Source organism: Heliangelus exortis, chromosome 2, assembly GCF_036169615.1.
Source record: "Heliangelus exortis chromosome 2, bHelExo1.hap1, whole genome shotgun sequence".
Classification (NCBI taxonomy): Eukaryota; Metazoa; Chordata; class Aves; order Apodiformes; family Trochilidae; genus Heliangelus; species Heliangelus exortis.
Window position 1 is genome coordinate 111,295,769 of NC_092423.1, and position 19,737 is coordinate 111,315,505.

Consider the following 19,737-nt stretch of genomic DNA (forward strand, 5'->3'; position numbering starts at 1 on the left):
TAATATTTTAAATTGATTAAGACGTATCAGGCAAAATAAGAACTTATGACATTATTTATTTGAACATTTTTAATTATTTTAATAATTTAAATAATTTACTGAAATGTAAGTAAAAATTGCAGAAATTCAGAGATTTTTAATAAGTTTCAAAAATTCACTATTTGTAAACTCATAAATAATGAAGTCCTACATAGATCACATATAATTTTTCTTTAAAAGTCTGAAACATAAGTTTGAATAACAAAAAGCCTGAAATAACCAGTCAAAAATGGGCTTTGTCTTCTAACAGCCTATTGATTTCAGTTTTCCTAATAATTTTTTACTAAATATTTTTACTGCTAATGCTGCTATTATAATCAGTGTATTTCAGCCACTATTATTTTGCTAAAGTTTGTAAGCAGGTTTACATAAAATCAACAACAACATTTTTGTCTTATACTGTATGAAAAACATGCATGAGAACTGTTCTGCTGGTGAGAGCATAGAAGTGCAGTATAATGAAGGGCACATTTTAATTAAAAGCAGCAAACTGACTTTCCAGAATGCGAGACATCACAGTCTGAGTGGGTTTTATCATCAATTCTTGTTCTCTACTGTATGAATTATAAAGCAAGATCAAGTTCCAATGCATATTCAACTATAAAGAATAAATTCATGCAGTGTTTGAAAACCAATCTTTGCTATTTTTAAGATGACATATATTCCATGGCAGTGTAGAAAAGTAAGATTTAAGTGAATTCAGCTGAAGTTTGATATATCATAGCCATAATAGATGTAACTGCAGGCCAAGTTATTTCTATGTAGCTGAAATTCCATAAAACACCACTTTGAAATGCTTTAAAAATGTAACCAACTTCAGAAAGGCCTTAGAGACTGTGCAAACAGGCTACATTCTGCAATTTTCAAGCTTTTTGCTTGTGACTAACAATTCAACTTACAGTATGATATATCTACATGAAAACATTTCAGTTCTAGATTTCTTATCTTTGCTAGTTATTTAATAGATTTGACATAAGTATGCTGCTTGCAAACTCTGCCTGACAACGTTAGTGAAATGTGTAATAGAGTCCTCTTCCTTTACTATCTTCACATCTATAAGAACTAGGAACAAGCAGTCAACCTGTAGTACCTTATACTATTAACTATGAAATACAACAGGGAATATAAAAGCCCTAATGTCAACAATAATATCTGCAGTTTCTCAGAACAGGAACAGACACCTACAAAGACCGTGAACATTATTAGGCCCCACAGAAAGGTTACAGAAAGCCCCATGCAAAAGGAAGATGGCATCAACTCTTTGCTCCCCTGCAGAATCATCATAGAAGGTCAAGAATAAAGATGCATGAAGAAAAAATGAAAAACATGCCACAGTTAGGAGCAATGCTCTAATGATCTTGGTTTCCTCATATCCTGGGACTGTAACAAATTTCAAGCCTCTGCAGTGGCTGCTGCAAGCTGGGTCTCTAGTTAGATCACCAGATTACTACCTAGTGAAGAGTTAAACCTCACATTTTTGAGCAGCTAAAACTGTATGAAAGACTTTGTTGACTGGTCTTTGTCTAGTCTATTTACAATCCATGGGCATCAATGTATGCATATGTCATATGCTATTATTCCTGTGATGACACGGAAGAGGAGTGAGGAGGAAACAAGAAAAAATAGTAAGCAGAGACAGAAAAGCAGAGTTTTATTTTTAAGTTCTTAGGTGTTGCTGGATTACATGCCTTGTTCTAGTTATGTTACTATGATAAACATAGTTAGGGAGTGGGGCAATTCTTGGAAAGATTACAAGGAGTGCCAGAATTCCAAACTTAGCTAGAACAAATGGTAAATTCATGAAAGGCAGCTGCTCTTACAAGAGAAACTTTTCATACCAAAGGACTGCATGTGGCATTTTCAAGCCAACATCACGAATGGCCAAGCTCCGACTGTGCAATGCAATTTACTTGAAGGAAGGAGAAAATTAGCCAAATCTGTCTAAGCAGCTGACACTTCTAAGTCAGTCAAGAATCCAAACTGGGTAACACACAGCAGGACAGAAGAGTGGAAAGAACATAGTTTCCTGATTTGTTAAACAACTTTTTAGTGCAGCTATGTACTGGTAAAATTTTCATAGGTAAGTAAGTTTGAACCAAAAAGGGCAAAGCATCAAGGCTTCAACAAGTGTGGCTGTTTACTCGTCTACCATTATTATGCATTATTTTTTAAAATTAAGTTACTCCTTCAATTTATTTCACCCTTCTAACATTGCAAGTCTTAGTGAAAAATTAAGGTTAGAACACCTGTCACTATTCTTGTTTCTTTTATGATAAATTTTAGCATGTTCCAAGTTGAGGGTGGACTTTCATGCTGCAGAACATGGCTTACTGCAAGAGCACGTACAGACAACTCCCAGATTTCACAGAATTTACATTGCTTCTAGCCATTCCAGTGATTAGGCTCTGTCAGTTTTGTTATTACCTGTTCATATTAAAATGGATCTTCATAAAGAGAGAAAAGAGCCAAGACATCACCTAAATTACACATCTCTTCACTACAGCACAAAGAGCAACCCAGATCTTACATTTTACATAAATTAAAGACTTCCAGTAAATCTCTTGAACAAGTCCCAGAGGAATAAGAAAATAGAGAACTTCATGACACCCGTTGTGTTTTTCTGCAGCAAAACTGATAAGGAAACCAAATTTGAAGCAGTCAACTTCACATAAAATTTTAAGCATTGCTAAATTCACCCAGTTTCACAGAAACAGGCTACAGTCAGAAGCTAAAAGGACTTTGTTTGGTGTATTATGAAAATTAGAGGATGAATACCCAGAAGCAATCAAAAGCGATTGGCAGAAACAGAATCTGTTTGACAAGCAGAGTGAAACTAGGAAAAGATCTTTTTGCCATCTGTTCCTTCTTAATTCAGAGAATGAAAAAATGCACATATTTCTTCCCTTCTCCCCAAAACAGGACTGCAACAAAGGAGTAGGTGACATCAATACTCAGGCTAATGAAGACAACCAACCAAGGCCCTGAACTCTCCTTAACCGCTTGTGCCAAAAGTACTTAATCTTAAAATCTAGAGAAGTAACAGCAACTTAATTCAATACAAGCTAAAGCAACAAAACCAAAACGCTCACATTCTGCACACAGAAGCTTGAGAAGGCGGCAGAATACAAAAATATTAACAGAATTAATTCTACTACAATTTCTTTGGAATATTAGCACCTGTTAAACGTTTAGGAGATTTAAGTATCTTTTGACTATTGTCCAGATAGACTCACTTCACTCATTAAAGAGTTCAGAATTGTTGGAGTATTAACTAGAATGTGTTTAGAAATAAAACCACCATTATGCAGTTAAGAGACCAATGAATCTTAACACCTGGAAAAACAAAGTTTATTTTTGAAGTGGCTAATAAAGCAATATTATGAAAATATGCTAGACTTATGGCATATTCTCTTCTTGGTAAAGAAAAAACAAAAATACCTTTTGTTCATTCAGCAGGTCTGTAATAGTTTGAGACATTTCATCCGAACTCTGTGCTGCCTTTACCAGGTTATGTAGAGCATGTACATGCTGGTGAAGAGGTTCAAAGTCACAAAGTATGGGAACCCTTAAAAAAAGTACAGGATTAATTTTTTTTCCACACTGTAAATCTAATATTGAAGAATATTAAGTGCATTTAAGAACAGAACAGACTAAGCTTCACTCTGCATAAGGTTTGTACTATTTTCGCTTTATATGGAAAATCCTTTAAGACTTGGTATTTGCATTTTAAAGTAAGAACTTAAGAGCTTTTAAGGAGTACATAATGATAAACAGGATGATTGGGAAGTAGTATGTCAGTCTTTCCTTCTGAGGAGATTATACCAGTAGCACCTACATTTACAGTAACAGGAAGAGAAGTGATACTGATTAGATTTGTAACTTAAGAACTTATGTTTGCAAATGACTATTATTTCCAGTTGGATTCTCTCCAATCCTGCTCTTTAGCTATTAATTCACTACTATTTTATTTTTAACGACAGGTAGCCTAAATTAAAAGATTGATAAATGTTGTGATCATGTTGCAAGTGTTGCAACATAAGCTTTGAGTACAAGCTTACTAGACCTCTGGAAAAGCAACATTTTAAAAATTTTCTTGACAGTCCATATATCCATAATTTTTCATTTTTTCAGGAATAGCTTCACTGATACCATGAAGCAGTTTTTATAGACTAACAATACAATAACCATAGATTGCACTTCAGTGTATTCTGAGGTAACATATCTTTGTGTTAAGGTTTGCAAAGGCTGAACCATAGTAAGTAAACAGAAATATCATTTTATTAAGTAGCTCAGAAGTGCTTTGCTGACAGAAAATAGTGTAGTGGTGGGCCCTGCTTTCCTATTGCTTGCTCTTTAGATATTAAAGATCTTCTGATGAAAAAGAAAGTACTGCTCTAAAGTTTCTTCTGAAGGTCAATCTCTACCAAGATGTAGAATAGCTTTGCTCACTCGAGTTGCAAGTCCACCACTATTATCAGTATTTCCATCAAAAGCAATTGTGAATCTAGAAACCAAGAACGTGATATAATACCACCTCTATTGCCATCAAGTGGAAAGCTATGTCACTACAATTCAAACCAAGAACAAGAGTTAGGTTAGCGACTGGTTTTCTGGTAATACCAAGATCAAATTCTTCTTGAACTCATTCCAAACTCCCCTGGAAGGTTGTAAAATTGTCACAAACCTCAAAAAATTGTCAGAAACCTCAAAATCAAGCAAAAATTATCAATATGATCCTACGGTTTCTATTTTTTTCCCTGCAGAATCACTGAGATGCAAGCCTAAGAGCACATAACAAGAGAAACTGACAGGGTGTATCAGCTGTAATACAATCAAGGGCAAATCTAGTGTTAAACAGACTAAGGTCACTATACAGCATATTCCAGCAGCAAAACAGTATGGATGGTCAGGAATTGTGAACAAAAAAACCAAACCAAGCCAAACCAAAACAGAAGAATGCCAGTACAACTCAGCCAATCCAGCTCCTGCTGCACTGTGCACCAGTAACAGCTATCAGGCTGGTACTTCTGGCAAACCTCACAGACAACTGTGGAGCATCTTCCTTTTGTATTTTTACCTTACCATCTTTTGTAGGGTTTGTAAGCAAAACTGTAACTGCAGATCTCTTCCAGCAGAGGGATGACTGATACATTCAGCATCTGATTGCAGTCATACTGACAGAGAGAGATCACTTCCTACAAAGAACTTTCCATAGAACTTGCTACTGCCTATTTCTTGCTCATTATTTTAGTTGGCATTTCTCTGATTGCTAGAGGCTTAAGGTATGACTTTCAAAGCTCACTCAGAGTCAACAAGATCTAGATTAAAAAAAAAATCCTGTCAAGTTGTCTGTGAGACAAAAAAGTAGCTTTCCTGCCTACATTTACATGCCTGTCTTATTGCTGGGAGTTAAGAAACAAAGAAACAGAGTTTTTGCTCAAAATGATGGATTTCCATAGACAGAGGCACTTAGAGATATTCAATTATTGCTTTTTCACTGACAAACTTATTTTACTAAGATCTATTCTCAATCATCTCATGCTGGGCTAAAGAACTTTATTCCCTATAGGGTATCATTTCACAAAGAGCACATGAAAAAAGTCATCAATTTAATTCTGATGTGACAAAACCACAAAATTCTGAGTATATTTCCATTCAAAACTAACAACAATTTGTCTTTTTTAGCTATGAGACACAGAAATGTCCAACATCATTTACATCTCAACACAGAATACACATGTTCAAGTCATCCAAGCTCAGGTACATGAAGCTTGAGTGCAGGAAGCATACAGATAATATGTATCTTCATTAAGTCAGTTGAGACCATTGCTTAAGAAATACCTAAGTTCAAAAATTCTTTTCCTCATGAAAAATAAGCAGAAAGGGAGGGGACAGGTGACACAGTAGAAGTCAGAAGAGAATGAGAGAAGGAGAAAGCTATTTCCATTATACACAAGGTTTTAAAAGGTGCTTTACCTGAGTAATGGCTGGACTTCTGAAGGACAAAAAGACTGCAAAAACTGCAAGTCACTCAATGAGATATCTGGAAGCTCACTGTCAAATCTGCGAGGTTTTCGTGTCTGTATTAAAAATAAATTAATTTAGGTATTAAAGTAAATAATATCAAGATAAAGAGGGATTAAAAAAGAGCTTAACATGGAAACATTGGCGTTAAACTGATATCTCTCACTCAAAAGATTTTACACATTTTTAAAGGAACTACATCTGGCCTGAACCCTCTGGGGAAAAAAAAAAGCAACCAAAAACCAAAACTCAAGACACATCTATATTTACAGTCATTTATTTCTCCATAGAGCCATGGGCATCAGTAGAATAAAGTATTTCAGCTGGAAGGCACATACACCAATCATCTAGTCCAACCTCCCCCCTATTAGAATCATAGAATAGATTCTGTGATTCTATTTCTATGATTAATCTATGATTGTATGAGATGAAAATGCTTTTCCACTCATCCAGTGATTAGAGAAAAACGTGAAAAAATTTTATTTGTTTTACCATATGATTAATTTTATGGCTCACTATTCAAAAGAAAGGATTAAATCAAATTACATTGCCAACTTCTTTTTCCTGATAATCAATAGCATTTTTTTCTTCAATACAACAAACTCCCCATTACAATTGAGTAATAGCAGACATTCTCATACCACACTGCAAGCTATGAACCCATGTTAATATGTAACAACCGAAATAGCAAAGAACACTAGCTCCCAACTGTCAGCTGTGTCAGAGCAATGTGCTTGAATTAAGTTTAGATTTCCAATTTATGACATTACTATTTTAAAAAATGAAATAATAAAAATTATACTGAGTACATACACAAAAGGATGGAGGCCAGGAGTCAAGTCCTCTAAATAATCGATTCCTTAGAAAGGACTTCCCTGGGAAAAAAAGAAAAAGGTTGTTGAAAATAAGGAAATGCAACATATAAACAATACCTCAAGAGAAAACAGCTAGAGCAGTAACAGCTGAACTAAATCTGACAGCATTACTAACTATGCCATTTCTCAACAACATAAAAATTGCTAGTGACTACAGAACTTCATGTAAAAACCCCAATCCAAGTAGTGCTTCCCACTTAACTGAGGCCTCTTCTTGCTTAATGTCCACCCCTACAAAAGACCCAACTCCTAACTGAAACTTCCACTGTAATCTTGCTTATCTCCTTTGCAAAAAAAAAATTAACTTTTTGCTCAACTTTCTTATTTTAGCAGGTCATTCAGAATCTAAGTTGCAGACCACAGAAAGAAAAAAAAGAGAACAATAATTTTTTTTACCAGAAGCCTCATTTTAGTGTTTTGGGCTTTTTCAAAAAACTTTTAGTCCTAAGATGTAGGCCTTAGTCCTTGGTAATTATTTTTTGAAAGTAGTACAGAGGAATCTGTAGCAATTCCCAAATATTCAGTAATGCTTTTAAAAGTGTTAAAAGAACTCACAGGGTATATTCAAATATAGTAATTAGAAATCTTATCTTTCATGAGCATTAAACTCATTGGAGCTTTCACAGTATTTTGGATAATGAAAGAAACAGTTTGTTAATCTGATTAATATACAAATTAATAGAAACCTGTTTTTTTTAATAATAGGACCATCTGGCACACTGCACACATTTTCTATTTGAGTAAAAAAAAAATAATTAATACAGGTATTTAAACTTGTGTTTTCACTACACAGACAAAACAACAATTCTGATTTCACAGAAAAGAAAGTACTTACTGAACAGTTTACCAAAAGATTCCCTTTTTGCCTTTTCAGCTTCATACAGGTGTTTTCCATCTTTTATTAAAGCACCTGCCCACTGTGGAAAAGAAATTATGTAGTCAGCTGTTAATTTTTACATTTAAACAAAGGTCTGGTCTCAAAGGTTTATGTACTTACCTCCCTGTAGTGTTTCATGAACATTTTTCTCCTCACAACCTCAACAACAGCTAGACAATACATTTGAGGAACAGTACTGAGAGCCTCTACAACCTTGACCCTTTCTAGGAGCTCTGTTACAAGACGAAGCAATGCTTGTAGTTTTTCTCCATCTTGGTCAGCATGAAGCATTACAAAACAACACCACCTATAAGAGCAGGTTACACTTTAGAATATAACAACTTAGTTATATTTAAATGCAGAAAATATGACGAAAATTAGTAACATGCCTGGATGAACTGAACAATGACATTTTACATGGGACAAGAACAGGCAATATGGAAATACCAAGCAACTCAAAATTCAGCAGTTGCCTTGCAATTCCTTGTTAATTTATCACAGCAACATATCTGTACCAAAAATGAACGCTTACTACCACTTAAGGTATTGGTTTTGACAAATAATGCTCTTAGCATACATAATTTTACTTTCTTCAGAAGAATTTAAAAGAAGATGGTACTACTTTTGCTTAAGAATTTAAAAATACCTATTGAAAAGCAATAGCAAGAAATATTAAAGGTAGGTATTTTGTTGAAGAAAGAATATCAAAACTGTGTTTGTTAAGTTCATACAATCTAATCAAGCACTACAGATACCAGCCCCTGTAAGATACAAATTCTGACACCTTGTTACCTACATCTTAAATCGTCCTATTGATATAATTAATACATTATTTTCAAGAACAGCCAACAACACAACTAATTAACAGGATACTACCAAAAAGGTGATAAACTATTGTGCTTGAAGGGGAGAATTAGTGCAACTTTGCAATCAGAAGACATAAGCTGGAGGTATACCCCACAAGTACAAAATAGAAAAAAAGGTAGCATTTGGATTTATTGACAGAGGTGAAAGTGAAATAATACACAATCCAACAATAAGTAACTAGGAACTTCTACTAACAAAGAAACTACAGGAGAAGAACTTCTTAAATTCTCACAGTAAGGACTAGTGAGAAATAAAAAGAGGACATTATACAAAGCCCACAAGCAGCCAGTTCAAAACACGAAGTACATTTTCTCCATGACACATAAGTAAGTTGCAGAAGTTGTGAAAAACATGGGTTCAAAAAGCAATTGGATTAGTCAATGGAAAAAGCCCTCCATCAGCAATTATACACAGAAGAGCTGGTTCTAGGTCAGATAAGAATATTCTCTAAGAAGGCTTAAATACGGTTATGTTTATGTTCTTTCCGCATTATTAGATCACCATAATGATCATTTGCTATTAACTGCTACTGAGGACAAGTTAGAAAAGCCATTGGTTTGCCCCAAACTACAGTGAGATCTTTTTATGTTTGTTTTTGGGTTGTTTTTTTTTTAAGGGTAAAATTCACGACAAGTTGTACTAGGCTTTTTTTTAAAAAAAAATTTTTAACATCTATGCTTTACTCTTCTCTCTAGATCTATCCTCCTTGCATTCTCTGTCTGCACTGTACAAGCTTGTTCCTTACATGATTCAATTTTTCCCTCTAACAACTTATGAATTAAATGTGTACTACAAAAATATATATATGTATATAAAATGGAAGTGGTATTTATGGCAAACTAGGTTCAATGTGTGATCCTTAATACCTGCTATAGTGAAAAATGGTGCAAAGAGTAATATTTTAATTGGAATAAGAACAAAAAATTAAAAAATCTACTCGATGAATATTCAGCATTCAAGTCTAGCTGGTTCACAACATTGCCTAATTATTTGCTGCTAGCCTAAACAAAAGGTACCTTCCAAGGTACATGAGAGGAGAGGGGATTGTACCTTCTTAGAAATTGTTTATTGATAGGAAAGTCCATTTAAAATCCAAGAAAACTTTCTCAAAGTAATATTTTGTTTCACACTTAGAAATAACTTCATGTAAAAACTGAAGTGATCCCACTTTTATCTTTTCTCCCATTAAGGAAAACTCCATGCATTACCATAGATTTTCTTGTTACACACACACTTTAAACAGTCTTGAAGCAAGTGGAATAAACAAAAAGTTGAAAATCTGGACTTACTTCAGTCTGACTTGTAGATTATTTGCAAGCTCCTGTTTGGCAGTGGTACATTTCTGTTTAATATCTAGCAGTTTTCTGTGATTAGTTAACATAATCATCAACTGATTAGCATGACTCAAACACAAATCAGGCAACACAGAAGGATCTTTCAAGTTCTCAGCTCTCTTCTGATTAGCCAAAAATCCCTACAAGAAAAGAGACACAATTGTTCCACAAGCTTTGTGACAAATCAAAATGCATGGAGGTGATTCATCTTCTCTTTAAGAATGCAAGCATTTTAATAAACACACTGTAAGCATTCAGGAATATAACAGAATGCCACACAGACTGACAAGTGTCAAAGTTGCTTTCTTGTAATTTTATAATCCAGTCCAAATAAATCCCTCTGATATTTCTATTCCAAACAGTTACCAACACAACCCTGTAAGAACTTTACACAAATAATCAACACTAGTGAATTTTAATGCAGCAGAAAAGTAGCTACAGGCATCACCCTAATTTTTGCAAATTATCTTGTTAACTTCTGGCATATGCAAGAGTTAACACCAACTTTGAGCATACTCAGTACCACTATGAGCTAAATATACATTTTGCATAAATAAATTCACACATGAAACTAATTCTGCTTGAAAGCCAGGATCACAGCTTAAGATTTGATGTGCATTTAGAGTTGGGTATGGCAAAGAATTACGTTGTGGATACTAAGAGGCAACTCCTAAAAGGTCAGGAGGCAAAACAGAGAAGATGGACCACCTTAGATAAACACATTTTAAATGGCTGATTACAGCTTAACAAACATGTTTATTAAGCCTTTCCGTCCGTCCGTCCCCCCCCTTAATAGAAGATTCAAAAGCAGACAGTCATATTAAGTATTTCTTTCTTCGATTAGGTCAATGAGAGCAGTAAACAGTAGTTACACAAAGCTGCTGAAAAATGAAAACACTGCTGATTTGATATTGAATGTAAACAATCTTGTAAGATGCTATAAAGCACATCTGCAAAACTTACAATAAATACTTGCATCCTAGTGAGAACAACACAGAAATTAACTAAGTATCATACAAGTATATTAAGTGTTAATGAAAAGGAAGGAGATGTAAACTGAACATGGAAGAGAATACTGAAGAGTCAACCATTTCCTCAACTCTGGACTTAGGTACTGAATGACCAAGGAGCCTCTGGGAAAGAAAAGCAGTCTGAAAACATTTTTACTCTGTACATTACCTAAGCCAAGTGAATGGAAACAATAAAAGTTGGGAAGAACTGTTAAGGTAACGATGAAGATGACAGCCCCATCAAAATAAATTGGGTTGTTTAGTCAAGGAAGACAAAAACATTGAAGAAACATGCTGTGAAGATCATTAGGGAATTGCGAAGCACCAAAATCAAAGCAGTACAAGCATGAGAGCTTGTAGATTTGAACTAGCCAAAAATATTTTCAGATCCAAGACTAATGGATGTTTATGACAATCAGATTCTACATAACTTTCCAGGAGGAACAGAGAAATGAAGAAAATAATTGCTTTCAAATAGCAGCTTCAGTAACTTTTTAATGAAACACATGGCATGGAGCCTAAAGCTACAGATGACTGGATGCACTGAGCTAGAAAATGCCTTCCAGATTTACTCTCAGTTCCAAAAGCCTATTGATGAATTTTAGTATCTTTTGCCACTTCTGTGTCTGTGTACTCATCTTTAAAATAAAATTTAAACTAAAATTACCCTAGTATTCAAATAAAAAAAAAAATCTGAGCACACCAGAAAACAAAAGAAAAAAAAAGGGAGGGTGGGGACAGACTTCAATAAACTGTGAGGAAATCTAAGATCTAAATAATCAATTGTTCCTGCAATTTCTTGCCTTTCTGACTCTCATAACAGGATTCATGACATCAGCATCACAGTCAAACTAAAACATCCTGAAAAACAAGTGTGAAAATGCCTTTATGCATTTTTCCAATTACTTTTTTCAAATCAAAGCAGCAAGAAGTAAAGAATATTGAAAAACATTTTGGACTAAAGTTTAACCAATGGGAAAGGGCAATAGTCAGTGATGTACTAAGCAGCTGAGAATGCCTTAGCTCAGTACAAATCTATAAATCTAAGGTTAAATTTGATGTAACAAAAGCAGGAAGAAAACAGAAGTATAGAATATGATAGTAACAGCATTACTTTTCCAGCAACTTCAAGTGAAGAACACAACCAAGAAGGCCATCTACCAGGTAGATTTTTTTAGTATTTAAAAGACCTAACAGAAGAGTAACATTTCTATGAACCAAATGATGAAAATACATTTGTATGTAACAATTTTTTGAGAAGCTACTAAACTAAGGGAAATTTAAAAAAACCCACCACCACCACCCCAAACAAAACAAAACACCATAAAAAAGCCAAAACAAAACAAAAAACAGACCACAACAAGCAAGGAAATGCTTGGAAAGGATAAGCTATTGGGCAGAATCATACTGCCCAATATGTAAGAAGCATACTTTCATTATGTAATGTCACCTACTGACATACCCAGTCCCACAGACACGTGTGTGTGTCTAAGTGGTACAGCAGGTAGCTGACCACTTCTCTTCAGATTATGAGGGCTCTGTTCTGCCCTCTGTCCCTGTCTTCCAGCTCAGGGGACTGGGTACCCAAAGAACAACTGGTTTTATTGCTGAAGACTACCTCAGCCTTTTCCTCATCCTTTGTCACTGCTTCCCCCTGCATCCAACACAGGATGGAGATTACCCATCTGATGTATCTCAGAAGCTAGCAATTTAACACTGATGCTTTTATGAGGATGCTGAGTGGCTAAACTGAAACTAAATATATTTTTCCAAATTATAACCAAAAGAATGTTGACAGAAATACTTTAGCTACAAAAATACACAATTTAATATGCACCTGACCAGCTGTAGTGAACTACAGCTCTGCATCTTCCTAGTGCATTGACTAGGATATATTAATTTAAATGTTTTTATTTTGTAGAGTGCCTTGTTCTCCAATGTAGATGAAATACCATAAATATAAGCCCTAGATTTAATTTCCAGTGCTACACACCACCGGTCACTAAGTTTGAGATTTCAAAAAAACAAACAAACTTAAATTAATGTCATAGTTGGAGTTATGAGCTGAAAACGTGACCACAATATATAAAACCTACAAATATTTACATGTCAAACCATTATGAATATAGCACCTTCTTGAGCATCTCCAGTACAAGTTCATTGTCATCTTTAGCAGCATATACATATCAAAACTCTACCATCTTCCAATGTTACACACAAATGTGTATTACCTGAGCAAGTTCTTTTTGTTCATTCACCAGTCTGCTGCAGCTTGCTATCATCTGGTCCAATGCATAGAGCCTATCCTCAAGGCCTTTAATAGCCTTCATGTTCTGATTATCTAGTTTGGCAATAGTTTGTCGACATTCTGCCAGAAAAGGTTGGATGATCCTTGGATCAAGCTAAAAAAAAAAAAACAAAAAGGAAATAAAAACCTTTTATTAGCAGTTAACACACTGCTAATATGTCATCTGAGCTAACTGCACAAGTTATAACCTTAATTTTTATTTTTTTTTTTTTTTTAATCTAGTGTGTGTCTACATCTATTAACTGCCTCAGAATTCTGAGTTAATAAGTCTGCAAATTTTATATCACAGTATGAATTTATTTTGAGTAATCCAACCAGAGTACCATACAAATATCAGCATCCTTACTAGGGGAAGGGACATCAGTTTGAAGGGACAAGGCAGGTTCCAGAGGGAGAAGAGGCTTTTAAAGCCAATGGACATAGTCTATACTGGAACAGAAGTCATAGAGCTTCTCTCGAAGTAAGTGGTAAATATGGCTCAGAATAAAGTGTAGTAGGGAAAGGGTTGGGAAGAAGCTGCAAGACCCAGTCTTTTCCCACTAAATGTAGGCTTTAATTGATACCTTAGACAAGGAGATTTAAATAACTGGAAAACAAGCTATGTAAAAACAATACACTTGTAATACTTTTTGCTGTTTTTCCCCAAAAAAACCCCACATTTCTTCATCATATTCCTTCACCAGACATTCTTGAGAAAAAAATGTTTGCAATAAAGAAGCTACCAATATCTACAGATACTAAGGGTGACTTGCAAGTTTCACTATAAGAGAAGTGAAATACATTAGTCTTTCATCCTTAGTTCTGTAAAGGCCATCATTGCAATAGCTTATACAACACAGATTTTAGTCTAAACCTGGAATAAATTAGTTAAGTAAACTTAAGTCATTACATGTTAGCAGAATATCAACAAATTTATCCAAAATGGTTATGCTCTAACATCTATTACAGGAGAATCTAGTAGAAAGGATGCTATCCTGTGAGATCATACAGGCTGCCACACCACCATTCATCAACATGCAGTGTTAATGCCACTCACATCACAGAGCACACAAATTAACCCTCAAAAAAGAAGCCACTTACATGAATCAATATTACAATAAAGAAAAACACTGTTTTCCTCTGAATCTATTATTTGACTGTATAAAAGCTTTCATACACTGCACCTTTTCATTCTGGAAACACCCCTCTGGGGCATAAAGAAAAAGCATTATAAATTAAGGAGCAACTACAGAGGATTTTTCATTGTGTTCCAACATGAAACAGAAACAAACAAAACTGTAAGGGGGAAGCACTAAAACCTGGTAACTGGAGCAGAAATTTTAAGAACAATGTTATTATTAATGTGACAAAATACATCAAATGTTTTTTCAGAAAACTGCAAAAGTAGATTTTTAATGTTATGACTGGTCTTATGAACCTTGGTCCACCTTCAAAAACCAGTAACAGTTTCTAGGATTAAACCTATTTTTATTTGATCATCTTCCTTGCCATCCTATTATGGATTACTCTACTGCAGCATCCCAAACAGTTTCTTCAGGGACAAAATCCTAAAGAAAAAACAAGAAAAAAAAGAAGAAAAAAGCACCTGTTCCTCTCATTCCACCCTGTAGTTTATTTCCTTGATCCATTCTTTTTATGCCACCTTTGACCTAGCTGCATTTGTAGCACCGAGCTGTAATTTCATTGGTAGAGAATTGTGCTATCCTCCTCTTAGAATGCCAGAAAATGAAGACACATTCATTTAAGTGGCTACAACAGCATTTAACAGAAACATCTGATTAACTCCTACTTACCCACTGGCTTTGCTGCAGCCTAGGTTTCTGCAATTAGAAGCATCACTTTGTAGAAAGAACTAGAAGCTAAAAGAACTTGATACCTTGCAGTGCTCCGTGCAACACACCAGTTTTGCCAAGATTACCAGTATCAAAGGTATAAAGCTCATACTCTGATGATTTACCCTGTCATTAAAATCTTACCTAGATTCAGAGTTTAAGTAGGAATTGCAATCACAAACCATTTGTGTGGTTCATATATCAAAGAAAGGCAAAGCATGGGGAGAACACAAAAAAAATAATTTTTAAGAAGTGCCTATGTTGAAGAGCCATCTCAAGTAATCATTCAGCAAGGCATTTATTTGGTATTTTGTTTTCTGCTACAAGCTAATTCTGTTTTGAAACTAATTCTAAATCAACTATAGGACAAGATTCACTCCTTTGTCTGTGCTGCTATCAAAACAGGGTAAATTAATGTCTTCCTAAGGAAAACATTAGTTTTCCTAAGGAAAACTGGAAACCATTACAGTACTTCAAAGCTTTATGGGTTTTTGTGAACCAAAATAGATCAATTACAGTTGTTCTGGTATGGGCCAGAATAGTCTGACTACAGCATTTTCCCTACCTGCCAATTCTGCTTATGTCAAGAAAAAGAAACTTCATTTTTGCAGGAGCAATCATGTTTTTTTTCCTACACAAATCAACTTAAGATACCTAACAATTAAGAAATGCTTTGTTTCAATTTCTGTATTAGTCTTGGATAAGACGAGGACAAAAAAGCAGACAAGCACAAGATAGCTTCTCTAAAACATGGAATATATGTCTGCTAAGCCTACAAATTGATCAACTATGTAAAATAGTATTTTAACTAAAGCAGGTTTCATTTTTGTATCTTTAGTATCAGTATAACTTATTTGGAAGGAACTATTTAACTCCTGTCTCAACTTTAAGAGACACTACATTTGGGCTGTTAATATTATTTATACAATTAATTTATTCTCCCCTAGCCCAACTATTTAATTTTGTTACTCTTCAAATTAGTAGAAAGTACTTGTAGCACCACTGAAAAAACAGGGGAGATGATTGTCTCAGACTTCAACAGTTCTGCAGTCTTTCACACATAAAACTGAATCTTATTTTTGCTAAGAGAAAAAAAACTGAGCCAAATTTCTTCCTTAGCCTTTTCTGCAATATTAACATTTAGACAGCTCAAAATCTTGAGCAATCCTTAATATTTAGCCAAATTCTCCAACTACTTTAAAGACAGAATAATCAATACACAAAACTGATCGCATCTTAACTCCCTTAAACAGATGGTTTAGACATAACTGAGACACTTTTCCAGTCCTACCTTAGAGATTAAATAAAGAATCAAAGACAATAGAAGTTGTTTTCTTTGTTCAAGGTATATTGAATTCTAATGAAATTAAACATATGCAAATAAGGCTAGACAATTTAAGAAATATAAGCTACAGTGAAAGCAAAGAAAGAAGGAAATCACTAGGCAAAAGGTTTAAAAAAGGTTATAATGCTCACTGGTAAAATAATCATTTGGAAAGTAAATAAAGTGAGCAATGTTTTATTGTACCAGCAGCAGAAATACAAACTGATAGGTTGGACTCTTCTGAGCACATCTGTGTCAACTAATAAAGAATGTATACACAGTATGTAAATTTATCACAATTAACCACATTAATTTGTGATACATTTTAACAGAGAATTAAATATTTTCAACACAAAGAACATTAACTTAGTCCAGAAAAATTTTACTTTATATGAAAAAGGAAAAGAAAAAGCAGAAATAAATGCACCACTTATATACTACAAGAAACTTACTGATTCCCAACAGAAACAGCTATTTGAGAAACAAGCAAGATAACAAGCATCCATTGTGAAATTATACATGTTTCTAAAGGTCAGATTCTAAGCATCCAAAACCTCTTAAAATTCCTCTCACATCTCCACAGTCCTCCCCCCAGCCCCTTCTTTAGTCTCTATTCAGGAAGTTATGAGAAAGAAGTTACAAAAAGTTGAGCTACTTCAAAAAAACCCAGCATTTGGAAAATAAGAAGCAACATTCAATGCCATATAATTTAATTATTTAAAGAAAACTGTTAACTTACCCTGCTCATAGAATCAAAACATTTTCTGACCAGCGATTCAACATCATTAGGTCTATCTTGAACATTTATCCAGTCTAACAAAGACACGTTGAAGGAAGGCTGATCATCATCTTTCAGTTCTACTGATGTTTCATTGTCCTGTACAGTAGCACTTTGACCAGATTCCTTATCATCTTTTACAGTTTCAGGATCTGTGCCTTCCAAAGCTGCATGTTCAACTGACTTGCAAAATGAGGCTAACATGGATTTATTGTTCGCTTTAGATGTATCAGAATAAAGCACCAATTCAGCACATTTTCCATCCTCCGTTTCTTCACTTTCTGTCCCTCCATGTTCAGCTGAAGAATCCAATCTTCCTAAACACTCTCTGTAACTGTGTCTTGTTAAACACTCCAGCAGTGGTATCTTGGCCATGATAGAAACAGCAGAACCCAAGCTTTTTTAAAAAGGATGAAAAAATTAAAAAATCACTATCTAAAGCCAATACAATATAAAACCCCTAAGATACAAACCCCCAAGTAATATAAAATACTATTTATTTTACAATTGAAGCAGATTTCAAAACTAATTTTCTAACTACCTTTTCAAAATACTGTGTTGAGTATTACCATCATGGGAGGACAGCTAAAAATGTTACAACTTTTGCTCCCTTCCATTGCTGAATAAGAATTCTTCTAAACTTCCAAGTAGGTTTATGTTTATAACACATTGAAAAAAGGACAGGTTGATAAACTGAGATATGCCTTAAACAAGAACCAAACCAAAAAACAAACCAGAAAACCCAGAAGCACAAAATTGCAACTTTTATGTTTCAAAGCAGCATGGATACCAATGGACTGAGTGTCCTCTGGCTGACTACTTCTGCAGAGTTTAAATAGTTTTTATATATTTAGGAAATGCTATGAAGGTTTTTTTGTTTGTTTGGGTTTTTTTTTTTTAGAAGTTCAAACATATTTGTGCTTTATATAGTATCCAATATATGCTTACATTCTGCTAGGCAAAGCACTCAGAGAGAAACCATAATACTACAATGTTCAGAAAGAAGTCAAGAGTTTCACTCAAGTAACATTCAGAGCTTAAAGGGTAAAAACAACACACACACACACACACACACACACACACACTCACATGCATTCCAGGTCAAAGGTATACATACACACCTACAGTTTGTTTTAAGACTTCATACTTCTAACACAGATTATCATCCTTAGTAACTGCTTAAGGGTGTTAAAAAGCAATTAATTCCACAGTGAAAACATGTATTTTAAAGTGTTAATTTATGTCTGAATTTTTAATCTAGCTCTTGCCAGTGCACGTTACGAAGGGCTCTGGCTCGTTACACAGCCCTGCAGTAATGAGCATATCTTCCAAATAATTCAATACAAGGTTTCTGTGTGATGATGAATACAAGGATAAAATGTCATTTAAAAAAATGATTAGCAAAACAGAAAGAATGTTCTCCATGACACAGAATCAAACAACTCATGCTTGATTAATTAGAACTAGCACCAAACATGTAACACTCAGCAAGGAAGTTTAAAATATAGTAACACTGGAAACCAAGGCTGAAGATTAACAGCAAACCTACTGTGTAAGTTTCAACTTGATATCATCTATGGACTGCAAATAGCTTGAATATACATTTTCAAACTTGAAAAGCAGCTTTTGGTAAGAGTATGTACAATCCTCCAAGTTGGCCATAATGGCAGCCCAGCCTTGATGCTGAAGATGTTCATCATGCACAAGACCTTCACAAAAGGAGCAAAGTTTCTTGGCAACCTCGTACATCTCCTGCAAAGAAAAAAAAAATACCCCAAAAAAATGCAAATTACTTTAGGTTATCTTTTAAACAGCTACCACAGTAAAGCGAGACATTTGGAAACTATTAAAAGAGTCAAATTAAGATAGCTAAAAAAGCTGCTCACCTTAAAATTTCAACCAACAATAATGTAACTTCCTTTATTCCGAATTAATTTTATTAGATGGCATCAAAAAGATTTACTGATAAACATCTTCAAAACAGGCAAGGAAAAGTTACAGTTCCAAAAAAACTTAAAAATTAATGATGCTTATATAAAATATTCAGTGTACACACACATGAATAATAATGTTTGTACTAATTTGACAAAGTGTTGGCAAACAATGTCCATTAAGGAGCAAACTATTGATTAGCCAAGCAGAAGCTCAGAACAAGACAATGAATTGCAGAATTAGTCAGTCAGTAAAAGCGCAGGTGCACCAGATGCAAGAAAAGATGCAAAAACAGCAGGTCAGACAAATAATTGAGTCTTCTATTGATTAATAAAACAGATGCAACATAACAAGCAGTGCAGAATGTCCATAAAATTCTACAATGTACTCTGAAACTTGGTATACCCAAATGTGTAGAAGCTTTTCTTCTAAAGAACTGGATGGAACAGAGGCATTTTACTACCAGAAGAGAGTAAGAATAACCCCCACTCAACGTGGCAGAGCTAAAACATACCTACATTCAGCAAGTACTGGATC

At 34.5% G+C, this 19,737-nt stretch overlaps 1 protein-coding gene across 9 annotated transcripts in view; it reads right to left on the reverse strand.

Moving 5' to 3' along the window:
- The window catches only part of RB1CC1 (RB1 inducible coiled-coil 1), a 69,492-nt gene that overhangs the window by 22,833 nt on the left and 26,922 nt on the right, over positions 1-19,737 (reverse strand). For all 9 annotated transcript variants that reach the window (XM_071737534.1, XM_071737541.1, XM_071737540.1 and 6 more), the window contains 9 exons: positions 18,818-19,020; positions 17,230-17,665; positions 13,258-13,428; positions 9,972-10,156; positions 7,936-8,122; positions 7,774-7,855; positions 6,877-6,938; positions 6,016-6,119; positions 3,478-3,604 (listed from right to left, as the gene is read on the reverse strand). In XM_071737534.1, coding sequence (XP_071593635.1) covers positions 3,478-3,604; positions 6,016-6,119; positions 6,877-6,938; positions 7,774-7,855; positions 7,936-8,122; positions 9,972-10,156; positions 13,258-13,428; positions 17,230-17,665; positions 18,818-19,020 — 1,557 coding nt within the window. The remainder of the gene's footprint in view (positions 1-3,477; positions 3,605-6,015; positions 6,120-6,876; positions 6,939-7,773; positions 7,856-7,935; positions 8,123-9,971; positions 10,157-13,257; positions 13,429-17,229; positions 17,666-18,817; positions 19,021-19,737) is intronic.